Genomic DNA, 15,772 nt, shown 5'->3' on the forward strand with positions numbered 1-15,772 from the left:
AAAATGCGAAATTTTATATACATACCCTACACTCATTCATTCATGTATCCCTTTTTTCTTTTTCTTTTTTTTCTTAACATTTTCTGCGTTTGGATTGGTTACTTATATATACACATATATCATTTGCTCAGAATTAGGTGTATTTCATCATTATTCTTTTTTCTTTTTGATTTCAGTGTTCTTCCATCCCCTTTCCGTTACCACCTGTTCTTTCACCCATTCGTCTTTCCCATATTTATTTAAGCGCTTCCCTTTTTTCCTCTTTATTAAATCCTTTTCCGTATCAACTTGTTACCAAGCCTTTTCACTATTGCTATGTTTGAACTTACCAATTGCAAACACCCCAAACGTGTATATTTGCAGTTAACGTTGTGCAAAAAAAAAAAAAAAAAAAAAAAAAAAAAAAAAAGGGAAAAAGCGTTCTGAGGAATATATAAAAATAAGGGAATTTTTTTTTTTCCTCACTCTGCAAAAATTATAAAATAAAAAAAAAAAGGGGGGAATTTTACAAAAGCGAAAGGTTAGAATGCCGAATTTGTGAGTTCCTCCATTTTCCGCAATTCCCAAATTCCTCACTTTACAAATTTGTGAAATTTCTCAAATTCTCTGCACTCCGCGATTTTCCGAATTTCATAAGTTCCCCAAGCGTTCCTTTCATTTACAGAATAAAAAAAGAAAAAAAAAAAAAAAAAGTTCTTCACACTGTGCAAAAAGTTGAAAATTGTAAAGTGGGTACAAATTAAGAAAGCGCTAAAAAGTAGCACATCCACTTTTGCGAGCACCGAAGCACGTGTATGTGCGCGTTCGCCAAAGAGCAATCCCAGTAAATCCCCCAAAAAAAAGGAAAAAAAGGAAAAAAAAAAAAAAAAAAAAAAAAACATGCCACAGAATGCAAAACATCGTTGACCCCGATATCAGACGTAGTGACAATTCAATTTCGCAAAAGTGTAATAACGACCCGCACATTTTTAAAGAAGGCAAACAAAACAGTGCTAGTCAAAATGGAAGAGATGCAGAGAAAGAACAAATGGAAAATAACTACTTACTAAACCAAAACAAGAAAAAAAGTGTACCATATATAAGTGAGGAAAACACCATTGTGAAAACCGACAAGAACTACGTACACAGAGAATGTAAGGTACAACCCCACACGGATAATATTTACCATGCCTCCTCTATTAATTGTCTAAAGAGGAAAAGCACATCCAAGGACTCCTTAATCAATGAGGAAGAAACGAGCACAAAAAAGAGCCTAGAAGAGGCGGTCAACAGAAGGAAACAAATTAACGAAATGATTGCAGCGTACAATTCTTTAAATTTAAGTTTATCCAGTTGCAACTTCGACAACTCGGATAACTTGGGCATTAGAAAGAAAACGTCTCTTTACAATTCTGATTATAGCTGTGCTGTGGATTATAAAAACCAAATGAGTTACAAGAAAAAAATGCCTCAGGGGAACTACTCATTTGTGACAAATCGGGCGGAGGGGAAAAAGGGAGAGGTCCACAATACATGGGGCTCTGTGAATAACGAGATCGAGGGACTCTGCAGAAGCAACTACTCGAATAGTCTACTCCACCTCGGGGGGAATCTCGGAAGCGGGGACAAGCCGGCGTGCAGAATGAAGGATCTCCCAGTAGGTCAAGGAAATTGCTGCGAAAATAACCGTGACAGCGGCGGAGGCAATTCGAGTCATCATTCCCAAGATGAAGACGAATTGGAAGACTATAAAACATTCCTAACCCTAGACAGTGACCACACCATATTCAAGACAAAACCTCTGAAGCTCCCGGATCTGTCCTTCCTGCATAACAGCAGTCGCATTTACAACACCCTGGATTTAAGCAACCGGAGGGAAGACGGTCATAGTAGTAATCGCTTCTGCAGGAATAGAATTCTGTACGAGAGTTTGGAGGGCCTGTCCTTCGACCACGATGAGGACGACGACAATGCTGGCGACGATGCGCATGTTTGGGGAGATATGAACTTCTCTCAGGTGAACCCTCCCAGGAAACCTAACCCTATCTCGGAGAACAACGCAAAAAGCGATACACTACGGAAGAAGACAGCAGGTACTCCCGAGAGCAGTCATCAAAATTGCATGGATAAGAGTGCCATCTCCTTCGAGCTGAGCAAAGAAAGTAAAAAAAACGTCCCTAGGAATTGCATAAAAAGTAGCGAACTGAAAAACTGCAACATAAAGCAGCTAACTCATGGCAGCATTAACCGGCTTGGTTACGTGAGTCCCCTTAGTCGTACCGAAGGCCCCAGTATGAATCGCATCCATTGTGGGGGAAACGGCGAGAGAAATCGGATTCACTCGAAAAGACATACAAACGAAAGGAGTTCACACCAGAATAATGGAATGGAGTTTAATTCTATAAAAAATTATTCCATATGCAATAACAATTATCGTAGACAAACCGCCGACTTGGCAGGAACTAAAATTTCTATGCAAATGCGCGCACCAGATGCCAAAGTAGAAAAAGGCATAAACCATTTAAGACGAATCAGTAACACATGCGACATTTGTCCAGCTGCCTACAATTGTGAGGATGGACCTGAAGGCATATGCACTGACAGAGGTGAACGACAAGCACGCAGTAGTTATAAGTATGCAAATATGCATACTTTGCATGGACATCAATACGATGTGAAAAAGAAGGCGCAGGAAAGTGAAGCACACTGCAACAGTTCACCCCGTCGCCATTCTTGCCTGAACAACATAGAAAAATTTAAAGAAATGCTGCTAACCATGGCGGCAGATAACCTAAACGAATATGCAAAATGCCTACAGAGCATCAATAACGAAAAGTTAAAAGGTTACAAGTACTGCATTAAGCGAGTGAATGACTACAACATTAGTCAATATTTGAGTGCGACGTTTCGCGCGTCCATTCCAGTGAAAGGCATTGAAGAGTCGGTGCTGACCAACTCAGATACCTTTTCTTCCGTTCACAACTCGACGTACGAGGACGATGAGTCAAGTATGTTTCCCCACCATGGAGACACAAGTTGTGAGGAGTTAGCGAATGTGAGCATTGCAGATGGTGATATCAACAGTGAGTATGGCGGCGCTGGTAGTGTCCATGGGAGTGACTCCGCTAGCGATTGCGTTAGCGACAATCATTGGCATAGATCTAACGGAAACTTAAAAGTTTACAAAAAGAAAAAAAAAATTAAACGCACCAACTGTCTGGAACACCCCCCCAGGGGCGAATTTAATTATTGCCCAGATAAAATAAAAAGTGAACGAAACGAGAGTACAAGCGCAGATCGTACAGATAAGAAGTATATGCACAACGGAAAAGGCAAATATGCATATGAGAGGAGCCCAAAGCAGAGAGAAAAGCAGACATATACAATTAGGCAATGTAAACTAGCGAATGTTACAATTGACAGTCTTCAACTTAACTATATTGACCACAGTGCAAAGAGACAAAACAAAATGTGTGAACAGCAACTGGCCGGCAAAACGTACTTCGCTCGAAGGAGCAACATGTGTAACCGCGGTTGTTTGGACAGTGACTGCAGCGATTATGATGGTTGCGGCGATTGCGCATGCTATAGTTGCGCACGCACAGCAAACGGCCAAACTGCACAGTTTTCAAAAAAAACGAAAGAATGCAAAGGCAAGTATCCCCACAAGGGCAGTTGTCGCGGAAAAAACAAACAAAGTGCATTTCTTTCCCTCGACGCAGATTCAAAGAACCACAACGACCAACTTAAGAGCTCGCCAATTTCGCCAAGTAGTATGTGTGAAGGGGACTACAAAGAGTTAGCCCCTAACAACGAACAAAGCGGTCGCAAAGAAATTTTAACAAATGTGAAAAGCATAAGCAATTGCAACGACACCCTGATGGATGACCTCATGAGGAAGGACTCCACAAATAGCGGTGAACATAGGAGCGAAAGGAGTACCTTCAGGAATGACAGCAACCTTAGGGTGAGTGAAAATTTGGATGATTACACAGCAGTGAATTATTTGCAGGAATTTCGTCTTCTCAGCGAGGACAATAAATGTGAGAACGTATATATAATGCGCAACGTGGAAGAAGGGGATACGCAAGAGAGAACTTCCCAGGAAGGTGGTTCACACCCCATTGCAGAATTCAACTCTAGCGGTTATCCATTCGCACAGAGCATTTGCGAACAAAATGTCACAAGTGAATTGGGCAGGAAGAACCACACAGGTGATATAAATCAATCATGTTACACCAAAGGGGTATCCGAAAACTACTATCTGGAAAGTGAAAAATTAAGTGAACTCCATCTCATGAGAGAGAAACAGAACAATGCGATATGCCAAAATTATGAACCCCCTGAAGGTAGAAGATTGCCCAATGTTGTAAGTCTGTACGGTAAGGACAATTCCAATGCGCTCGAAACTGATGGGAGAGGAGGAACCCTCCCCTTCTATGACCTACAAAGGGATAGCATGAGCAACGGCGACTTCCCATTTTTAAGTAAAAAAGAGAAAGGCATGGTGGAAGGGGGAAACAATGTTTTAAGTTTCAATGCAAAAGAAAATCAACACAGTTGTGACAGGAACAGAGAGAACCACAAAATGGATGCTGAAAATACCCCCCTGGTGAATAACCAACACAATTGTAAACCATCTCTTCATTGGACAGACAAGTACGAAGGAAAAGGCATTGAAGATATTATTAAAAACAACAAGACGAGGATTGAGCATCTGTACGATAGTGAAGGAGATCAAAGTTATGTTTGCATGGGTGAAAATATTAGTGGATTTACACGCACCATGGAGGACGAGATGGAAGCAAAAGAGAATAAGACCCCTTCCTTTGTCCACAAATTAGACAATTCATTTAGCTCGCAAAATGATCCCTCCTATTCAGTTAACTCATATAATGAGGAGATGGAAGATAAAAATATTATTGCGTGTTCTCTGGACAGCTTCAATGAAGAGTTCATTACCCCCATATCGGTTCCCACCCCTGCGGCGTCCATTTTCTCAGATGGAAGTGTCCTTTCCCCGCAGAAAGGGAACTTGAATAGTGATGGATCTCCTCAGAAGGAAAGTGTAAAAATAAACGCGGAAAGGGATCTACCGTTAGGAGACCCCTTCCAGATGTACTACCAAAATTCTAATTGTGATACAAACCCTATGAATTCCCATCAAATAGGTGTTGTTAATAAAAAAAGTGACTACAACTCATTAGGTCTCGCCCAAGATTATTTTCACAAAAGGGAAGACACTATCCAATATAGTAACCATTTGACAAATTTAACAGAGGGAGGAAACTACAGCTCCAGCACCATACCTGGTGATCTCCTTCACAAAATCTCAAGAGAAAAAGATGAATCGATGATGGAGAAAAAACTGAATCCATCTGATAAAAACATAAATATTGAAGAATGCAGAATATATAAGGGAAAACAAACTGGTGGTAATATAGATAACGAAAATGTTGATATGCATTCTCAACGCAAGGGCAACATCGTGCAAAGAACTAATGAAGATGTTCACCACATGGATAAGCTAACGTACCATCAGGTAAACAACTCATCTGGTAGGGTAAAAAATGACGCCATTAGAGGTGAAGGAAATGGAATGAAAGAGAAAAAAAAGAATGAACTGCACAAAATTGTAAATACACTAGAAATAAAAGAAACAAAGATAAAGACCAAACAAGGAATTTTCGAAATAACCCCGGAGGGAAAAGTTCTCTTCACCTTCTTCGGAAGATCAGAAATTAAAGAATACAAAAAGGTAAAGAGAGACAAGCTAAACATAGACATCTCAAAGCCGAGGAAACTATTATTTATAATCGAAATAAATGGAATAGACATAAAAATAAAAGATGTACTGTTGGACGATGTGTTGGATTTCTACAACCTGCTCGAAGAAGAATTACCAAAGTCGCACCAAGTACGATACGAATATGCTTATGACGTTATTGAGACGTTGAAAAAACACACCCCTAAGGTGTCTCTAACGAAGAAGTGGTTTGGGGTGTATAACCTCATGAGCAATGGAAGCACCCCCGATTTTATGGCTACACTGAAAAACAACATGTTCATTGACAAAATTGAAATGAAGAACAGCCAAGTGATGTTTGCCTTGAAGGAGGGGAACACCGTAACGCTGAATGTTGACGATTTGAACGGGGTTACCACCAAACTAACGAGGCATTTGCGGGAGAGAGGAAAAAATGCAACAGAGGAAGACGCCACAAAAGGGTGCGAGGCACTCCTGAGGGGTATGGTTTCTGCCGATGAACAAGATGTCAAAGCTGTTCTACTCAATTTGGAATTACTCCTAAAAAAGACAGGAGTGTCCATAGATATAGTCATCCAAAACTGGTGTAATACTTTACAGGCCTACTCACAGTGCCTGGATCTGTTGACAAAAGGAAACGCAGAATATACCCTCCGGCTAAGGAAAGACTTGACCGACATAACAGCAAGAACTGAGCTGCACAGGAGGGAAATTTATTTTTCCATATTTCCTGTCATAGTTCAGGAGTGATGGAGCGTGGGTGCCATGATTGAAATTTCTCCCTTCCATGTTGCATCATCCTTTTATAAATACAATTTAATTAGTTAAACAACACGGGAGGAATTAATTTTTTTTTTTTTTTTTGCATTCCCTAGATGTATACACAAGCGGAAGGTACATGCTTCTTTTTTTTTTTTTTTCGCCTTTTTGTCTTATTCCTCCCATAAATGCTTCATACCGTGTATTCCCCCCACACACATACACACTCTCATTTATCCTTGTGAAATTTTTAGTCCAAAAAGTATACAAAAAAAAAAAAAAAAAAAGAAAAAAGAAAAAAAGGAGAAGATCCTTATATCATCCTTCAGCAAATTTTTATGTATTGTTTCGGTTGGCCTTCCTCATACGAATGGACGTCGTGATTGATCAAGGAGGTCTGAGCGCGATGGAATTTTTTTCCCTTTTTTTTTTTTTTTTTTTTTTTTTTAAACCCCTTTTGAAGGATTATCCGCCCCCCTGGTTTACACATTGTCTCCTCTGCCATAAAATAAAAATTGGGACGAATCTCCCATACTGCAGTGATTCATGTGCGCACGGCGTTGCTATGGACAGGGAAGAGCACCGCGCAGTGTGCGCCAATTGGATGCCAACAATGAGAAGATTTTTCTCACCCGATAAGGCAAAGTGGACGCGCAGACATGATAGGATATCACTTTACGCTTAGGTGCATTATTGTTCGACGTCTTTTCCCTTTGACGGTTTGTGGACACCGCGGATAGTCTACATCCCGTTTGTCATAAAGGGGGGGAAAAAAAAAAAAAAAAAAAAGACCCTCTTCAGCTTCTGCCCACCGCTTACATTGCAGCCAACTAAAAGGAAGCATACAAAGTTACTCCAAAAATTAAGCTATTAGAAAAAAGAAAAAAAAAAAATATAAGACTTCCACCCCATTGTGGGGTTCATTTAGAGGTGACGCCCCCATTTGCGTGGGGTAATGACCCATGGGGAAGAGGAGATTTTTTTTTTTCCTCTTCTTCCCTTCTTTCTTTATTCTTCCTTTTTATTTTTCTTGTTTTTTCCCCTTGAAGTGGCAACGATGGAAAAAAGCAGCAGGCTGCACGGGCTCGAGCTCCAGCCGTCAATCGAATTTGACAACTACGAGGGGGGGGTCAAAATGACGAAAAGGCTGAGCATAAAGAACACCACGAAAAAGTTAATACGGTTTAGGTTCCTCTTCCAAAGCAGCGTATATTTTACGTACCCTCTGCAGGAGGTAGAAAGCATCAGTGCGGGGTTAAACAAAAGCTACCCCATAACATTCTTCAACCCTCTGAACGACTTCCAAACTGTGAGTGAAACGTTGAATATAGTGATAGAAGACAAACAGAGGGACAAGAGAATAGAGGTTCATCTGAGGGCCACTCCTCTCAAATGCGACGTCATATTACCCTCAGTCTTGCACTTCAAGGATATGGTAATTAAGCAAAAGGGGAAAGAAGAGCTAGTGATAAAAAACCAAGGTGCACTAAATGCAGTGATAAAATTGACACACAAATTCACATCGAAGGAGAAAAAAGGAAAAATAAAAGTGGAACCCTCTCAGTTTGTTTTAAAGTCTAGCCAAAAACAAAATGTGCAAATTATACTATATTCAGATTCCCCTCAAAAATTTCAAGAGTGCTTATCCTGCTCTATCATTGAAGTGCCAAAGGATCTGGAAGCAAAAATATTTCCACAAGGTCCTAAGGTGACAAATGCAACCTTGAACAATGCATGTGAAGACAGTGGGGAGAAAGGGGTGAATGACATAATCCAAATGATCAACCAGGAAAATGTGCAAGCGCGTTTAATAAAAAAAAGAATCCAATTAAACTGGGTTGCCGTGTTGCCCCAAATTATTATTCTCTCCGATCAAGACAAGCAGATCTTCCATCAAAGCGTAGTCAACTTTGGTGAAGTGGCCTTAGGACAGCGACTTACCAGATCGATATATTTGCATAACGTTACCAGTGCCCCCATAACGGTGAAGGTGAAAAAGAGGAATAAGAAGAAGGAGAATGCGAAGAAGAGCAATGTTTTCCACCTTTTAAAGGAACAATTCACAATAAAGGAAGGTTCCAAAGAGGAAATAATTTTTCACATCAACGGGCAGAACCAAGTTAACCAATACACAGAAATGATACAGTTCAAAGCATGCACAGATTATTGTATAGAAGTATTCTTCATTTGTGAAATAAAAAATGTGAAGTTACATTTTACGAAGGTGGTCTACCTTTTGGAAAATCTCAAATTGGGAGATAGCGTGACGGAAAAACTTACCATCAGAAATGATGATGACACAGATGTTTATGTCGAAATTGTGAACCTTGGATACATATTTAGTGCTAAGAGCACCAGTTTTGTTGTAAAAAAAAATTCATATCACTTTGTGAATCTTACATACCATTGTATATACCCTATTAATGTGTACAAGAGATTATATTTTTTAGTTCATTTGAATAAGGAGATTTTTTACGTTGACATTATTTGCAACTATTCTGTTAGCTACAAAATGTGTCCTCTTTCAATGCACCACGTATTTAGAAGTAAGCATTTTATCCATGATAAGCAGACCTTATACAACTCTTACTATGACAAGAAGGACTATATCGATATTTGGGACTTTCCCCTCGAGTTTGATTCTTACGAGGATTCCACCTATGAGATGATAAATGAGATAGTTCTGGCGGACGACGGGTGAGGCTTCGCGAGGGGGGTGTCCATTTCTCATCCAACACAGCGGCGATACCCACTTCGCTTTTCCACTTCTGCCTTCCCTCCTCGTAGCGACCTCTTTGTAGTCCCCCAACAATTGGAAATCCTAGAATCGGAAGAAAAAGACGTCATGATTATAAACAAAACGCCCCTGGAGTACACCTGCGTGTGGTCCAACGCGGTGGACCAGGGGAGAGGAAAATGCAGCATCTTTCAGATATATCCTGCGGAGGCTCAGCTGCTACCGTTTGGGTGCCAGACATTTAGGTATGACATTCATCGTGGTGGTGATGTTCGCAAATGTTTTCCCTGATGTAGAGAAGTGTAACTTTATATCCCATAAACTTGCATTTTTTACGCCCCAATTTAACATAAATATTCCATTTCTGTGCATACAATTTTATGAAAAATTCCTCTTTTTTTTTTTTTTTTTTTTTTTTTCCCCTTAGAGTAAAAAATGCAAAGACGCTGAAGGAGAAATATACGAGGGAAGTATACGAATGCATTGTCTTCCCTTCCAACAATAGGGACTACAGGAAGTGTAACAGCAAGACCTTGTTGCTCCCTCGGTTCCTATATGTCACTCTTTTTCAGTTCAAAATAAAGTACCTATGTGAGACGGAGAATATTCTGGACAGCCTGTACGTCTACCCCAAACAGATTTCCTTTTTGAATATTATCGAAGAAGAAAACACTTACGCCGTGATGAGGTTTGCGAATAATTCGGACGCCCCACAGATGATTGACTTCACTCCATTCAAGGGGGATGTGGAATCGATCAGGTTGGGATGCCTTCCTTGAGGGGTCAACCTCCCCAATGCCCACTCACAGAGAACATAAAATATACATATGTAGGTATATATATTTATATTTACGATTGAATATGAGGGAAGCCATCACAACAAGAATTTTACCCCCTTCCTGTAGAGTCGCTCCCCTAGTGAACTACGTACCAAGTAGGGGGTTCCTAAACGTCCTTATCTCTTACTCTCCCAAGAAAGCACAGCTAACCGAGGGAGAAATTAAACTACACTATTTAGTAAATGGCATTGAAAAGAAACATATCTCCGTTTTCGTGTCGCATGAGATAAACAGCGTCTTGTTTAATGGGGGAGATCTCAACATAGTAAGGCCATGCACCACAAATGTGAAAATGGGTGAACATGTTTGCCCACTTAAGGAAAGTCACCTTTGTATGTTCTCCACTTACAAAGTGTTGCTGTGGGATGACCCCTACGCATATGTGAAGTGGGATCTACATTGTCTATTTTTTCCGCTTTCTCTATATTGCCCTTTTTATTTCCTTCTATCCCCTCCGTTCTGCCGCACCGCAAAGAACCTACCGTGCGTAAGCACCGACACGGAGAGCTCCAAAAAAGTGGCTATCGAAAACATGACGGAGAGAAACGTCCTCTGCATGCTAGTTAAGGAAGATGCAACTTCAATCCTGGGCATTCATATGAAGGGAAATAATCCCCCCTTGGAAGTGCAAAGTGGAGAAGAACACATACCCCATAAGAATGATCAAGTGGAAGAATTAAACAAATGGCAAATCCAAAACGGGAACCAAAAAAAAAATGAAGGAATTAGTTCACTTACAAATGAGGATAAAAAATACACCTTTTACTTCTTCTGTTTATTGCCCTTTGAAAAAAGGAACATCTACATCTGTGCCTGTTCCGATTCTACGTTAACGAAATCAGTTCCCCTGTTACTTTCATACATGCTGTACACAAATCAGGAAGACATGAAAAGCAAATTTACGTTTATAAAGAAGAACATGAAGGATCACATCAAACGGTGCAAACGGTTCCTTGTGCACGTGAACATAATCAAGTGCGCTCTGACTCTGCACCCCAAAGTGCTTGAGAGCGAGCCGATCATCGTGGGCTCGAAGTTTAACGCAAAGGTAGACCATGGACCATGTAGCGTAGCAGACGAAAAGTTGGCATCAAAGTGTTAACGTCCATTTATAGGCCTCAAAACTATGATGATGCATCCCAACCCCGCACACATTCTTCCAGATAAAGATTCACAACGAAAACCCCGTTAAAGTAAATTTTAAAACAAAGACTGAAATTGTCCAAATAGACAACAGGAGAATATTTGGTACGTCCTCCAAACAAAACAGTCCATCGATGATTCACACGTAGTTTTCTTACTCATATGCATTCTGATCCGAAATTGGACCCCTTCCGCGTTTTCGCTATGAGCCCCACCCCAAATGACCTTCCGTTTTCCCCTTTTGGCAGATGAAGAAGAAATTAAGGAGGCAGACAGAAATGTTGTAGTGGAAAAAAAAGAAGATGTGATTAATTCCTTTTCGGGCAAATATGCTTACGTTTCTTTTAAGACCAACCAGCAGGGACGTTTCGTCTATCGCTTCTGCGTCATCGTGGGAGGTAAAAGGAAGGAAGAAAATGGCGAATAGGACAAAATGGCAACATGGCAATATGGCGAAGTGTTGTAGAACCATCTTCACCTCACTGACAAAAACGACCTGACAATATTCCTCCCTCTTTTTTTTTTTTTTTTTTTTTTTTTTTTTTCTTCTTAGGATATAAGTAGCAACATAGGCAGAAGATATAAGGCGCCACAATGTGTGCTTTCTACAAGGATTCATCAAATTGAGGGAATATCTTTACAACACGGCTCATGTCCCCCCTCCTGCAGGAATTACGTCGACATTGTACTGAAAGTGGTGATGCCGTATTTCCAAATTATCGACATAAATGATTTTAAAACACCACAATCCATATACTGGAATATGACTTCCGCGGATAGGATAAATTCGTACGTCCTTTTTCCTTGAACATTTGATACGTTGTTAATGTCTACCTCGCACTTTATTTTAGACTCCAATTGAAACTGATTTTTTTTTTTTTTTTTTTTTTTTTCTCCCTGTAGCTACTTAAAGGAAGACATATCCACGTTAGATACAGAATATAAGAAAAGTCAAGGGATGGAGAATATGAAAAAGCTCTTCAACCAGTTTGACTACATACCATTTAATATTGGAAACAACACGCTCAACGAGGTGACAAGAGTAAACATGGTTTTATTTAACCCACTCAATGTGCCACTGAAGATTCATATAAATAGCATAAAGTCGTACGTTCTTCCTGTCTTACCGCCCTACGTCAAAAATGAGGAGGAACAGGTAACACCCATACATGCGGAGTTGACAACGCGATGTGGTACATAGCACGATCTTTCTATTTGCTCCCCTTTTTTCTTCTTTCCCTCCTTCTGTGTGTGCGCGCAGCTGGCTCACCTTCTCTACGTAGACAACGCGTACCGGAACTTCATGAGATGCCTGGATTGCTGCAAAATCACCCCCACCAATTTTGAAATAAAAGAAAAAGGAACAAAAACCATCACCCTATTTTATAAACATAAGTACATTGGGCTCCACAATATGCCCCTGATAATTGACGTGGAAAATGGAAAAGTGCTTGCCCTTAATTTGACCTCCCTGACATTTTCCCCTCGAGTTCCCCCTATATATTTGATGAACGTGAAGGTACACAATGATTTATACATGTACAGCTTCCTTGTGGTTAGCGCGTCAAACAGTCTCTATTTCCCCCCCGCTTCATACCGTTTATTATCCCATTTCGATCCTTACACTTGTCTAATTTTTCTCATTTCTCCCCTCTATCTTCAGGATCTGAATGAACACGTCTTGGGCCTGAAAAACGAGTGCATCATAAACATTGACCTCCTGAATGATAGCGAATTGGATATCCATTATGCCGTAGAGCGGTGCAGTCATTTGGTGGTTTTAAATCCCAAGGGGGTTATCAAAAGGCGCAAGTACATTTCCCTCTTCGTTTTGGTTTCTAGACTTTCCCCGACTATAATTAACGAAACGTTGATACTGAAGCCGCACTTTAGGCACCTGAACAGGGATATAGTAAAATGACTGCATCGTGGGCATATTTACTCACAAATGTTCAGTCCTTCTCGTGCTTTTTCCATGCGTGTACACCTGTACATGTGACACCACCCATTCCCGTTGCGCTCTCTCAGGAGCTAGACAAAGTTACGATAGAACTCACGCTAAACAGCACATCCGATAATGTGTACAAGGATGCTCACAAAACGATCAACGTTTTCAACAACAAATGTATTGGTGATTTCCCTGGGCAAGGTATCAAGACGTTCTGCTCCAATTTCGTCCCCGCCTATTCATACATATACGCTCAGAACAAATTGTTCTATGTCTCACCAAGCTCGATAAATATACTCTATGCCCCGACTAAGTAAGCCACGGAGAAGAAGCATTACATACTGTGCTGTAGCACATCGGTGGAATAATTAGGCGGAGAAGTAAAGCAAAATCTCCCACCAGAGTGCACCACGAAACGCCCCTTTAAATCTTAACATTTGTCTTTGCCCATTCGAGAACGATTCATCTCCCCCTCTTCCTTACCACGTGCAGCTCCATCGTTGAACGGATTGTAATAATAAAAAATTACTCATCATCCAGGAATCTAAAATTTAAAATACCTAGCAAAAATACTCTTCCAGGAAATGTTTTAAAAATAACTCCCAACAAAGGTTACCCGAAAAATGGATCTTTCTATACACTTGCCCACCAGCTGTACTATCTGCATATACATTCCTTTTTAATCGCTTGCCTCACGAAACACAGGAGTTGTTAAAAGGGAGGGACATATCATCCTCAGGCTTACCTTCATTTTGAGTGACATATTGTTAGACATCGAGGGAAACATTCAGATAGAATTCAAGTACGTAGAAGACCAATTGATTTCGCAAGGGAAGAATGAAGAGGACAGGTGCAACATTGGTGATGTCTCAGAAGAGAAAATTGGTATACAAATATGTGAGAATCTACATCTGTGCGTTTCATTTCCCCAAGCGCTGCACGCATTTTTCTCATTTCCTCACGGAGAGATAAGCTCACCGAACTATGTGTCTTACTTTGCACTGTTCCCCTTTTAACCATGACAGAAGAGGTGTATGAAGATACGAGGGACAAACAGGGACGAACAAAAGAGCCCAAAACTTTACAAATTTCCAAAGCCAAGAAGGCAACAAAATTCGATGATCTAACCTTCTCCCATGCACAAAAAATATTTGAGAACATCCAGATGTTCAAATATGCCTACGTAATTATGATAGACAAAAAAAATTATTAAACAAGCAAATGCACATATGTATGCATGTATTATATATGCTTGTGTGCAAAGATGCAGCGCGCACGATGCTATACACCCACCGATACTTCACCCCCCAAACAACAGGACAATGTCAACACCAACATGCTACAGAAAGCTGTACGGCGCCTTTACGGTGTTAAAAATGGTGAGGCGGGAAAAAAAAAAAAAAAAAATACATTACCACATCACAACGCAACGCAACACAGCAAGTGTACAGGTGGATAACTTAAAATTATAATCCCTATATAATCTTCACAAGGTAACCCATTTTTTTTTTTTTTTTACCTCCAATGTTAGGGGAACCTTCCAAAGAAGAAAACCCCAAGGAGTCTATCAAACAGGGGATTAAAGATTTTCCCAAGTTTTATTTTTACATTCACGTGAAGTTATTCACTTGTAACTCCGATGATGTGGCAACGGCAAAAAATAACTTTGAGAATTTGGTCAGAACTAATATTTACCCCCAGCACTTGTACTTTAAAAGATACATCAGTCTACCCATTCCTCTGGAGGACAAATCGAAAAGTGAGTCGGCCCTTCGTAGGAAGTGTTCCTGAATGTATAGATGCAAATGTGGGAGTTCCCATTTGTGATGCTGCGCATGTGAGTGATGTTAACCCCCTTTTTACTTATTCCCACTTTATTCTGTGCACTAAATTTTGAAGGCTTCTTTAAAAGACACTACTTCGATTTCGACAAACTGGAAAAGCCAATGGGGAAGGAGAGCAATCAGGATGGGAAGGGGAACAGGACCCTCAGTCCGGAGGAAATTGCGTGTTATAAGAGTATGTGCGCAATATGTGATGATTTCCTCACACCCACTTGGAGATTGAGCTGATACACTACCTGCACTCAACTCATTCTTCTTCTTGTCACATCTCACAGGGGATATTTACGCGTGCATGTTCACCGAAATGTTCAAGAGCATAATCGAGAAAGACATCAAGAATCACATTGCCATTCTTTCCGACATCAACGCATGCTCCATTCAGACGATTGAGAGCATTCTTCGCGAGGATATAATTGACGCCATGTCAAGTGAGTTTATCATGCAGGGGAGGGGTGCATGCCATATCTGTGTGTTTACATGGGAACACACATGTGTGCATGTACCCCTGGTGAGGCCACCTCGCCAACTTGCCATGCTACACCCCCCCCGCTTAACTTGTGCTGCACGACCCCTTCTTCATCCAATTCTCAGAAACAAAGAGAACAGACTGCAATTTTCAAATGAAGAGCGACTATACATTTTTGAAGCCAACAATTTTATCTCACTTTTTTTCGCATATGTTTTCGGACATCATTGGAAGTCTTTTGGGTGATGCGAGTTTATTTTCCAAAAATGTGGACTGAAAAACTTCAAGGG

At 40.5% G+C, this 15,772-nt stretch overlaps 2 protein-coding genes across 2 annotated transcripts; both read left to right on the forward strand.

The window, feature by feature from the left end:
• Positions 1-889: 889 nt before the first annotated feature.
• On the forward strand, positions 890-6,496 carry PKNH_0920300 (conserved Plasmodium protein, unknown function; the record flags this gene model as incomplete). The annotated part of the gene is made up of 1 exon (XM_002259191.1): positions 890-6,496. The coding sequence occupies one exon, from the start codon at positions 890-892 to the stop codon at positions 6,494-6,496; it is 5,607 nt and encodes a 1,868-aa protein (XP_002259227.1).
• Positions 6,497-7,562: 1,066 nt separating this feature from the next.
• Positions 7,563-15,759, forward strand: PKNH_0920400 (conserved Plasmodium protein, unknown function; the record flags this gene model as incomplete). Its single annotated transcript, XM_039114051.1, has 21 exons — positions 7,563-9,202; positions 9,293-9,487; positions 9,670-10,002; positions 10,148-10,346; positions 10,557-11,129; positions 11,245-11,329; positions 11,473-11,622; positions 11,778-11,784; positions 11,894-12,013; positions 12,128-12,380; positions 12,486-12,743; positions 12,888-13,136; positions 13,253-13,485; positions 13,665-13,783; positions 13,878-14,057; positions 14,198-14,355; positions 14,491-14,551; positions 14,704-14,931; positions 15,072-15,191; positions 15,292-15,444; positions 15,608-15,759. The coding sequence occupies 21 exons, from the start codon at positions 7,563-7,565 to the stop codon at positions 15,757-15,759; spliced, it is 5,466 nt and encodes a 1,821-aa protein (XP_038969678.1).
• Between the last annotated feature and the right edge of the window lie 13 nt (positions 15,760-15,772).

Source organism: Plasmodium knowlesi (assembly GCF_000006355.2).
Source record: "Plasmodium knowlesi strain H genome assembly, chromosome: 9".
NCBI lineage: Eukaryota > Apicomplexa > Aconoidasida > Haemosporida > Plasmodiidae > Plasmodium > Plasmodium knowlesi.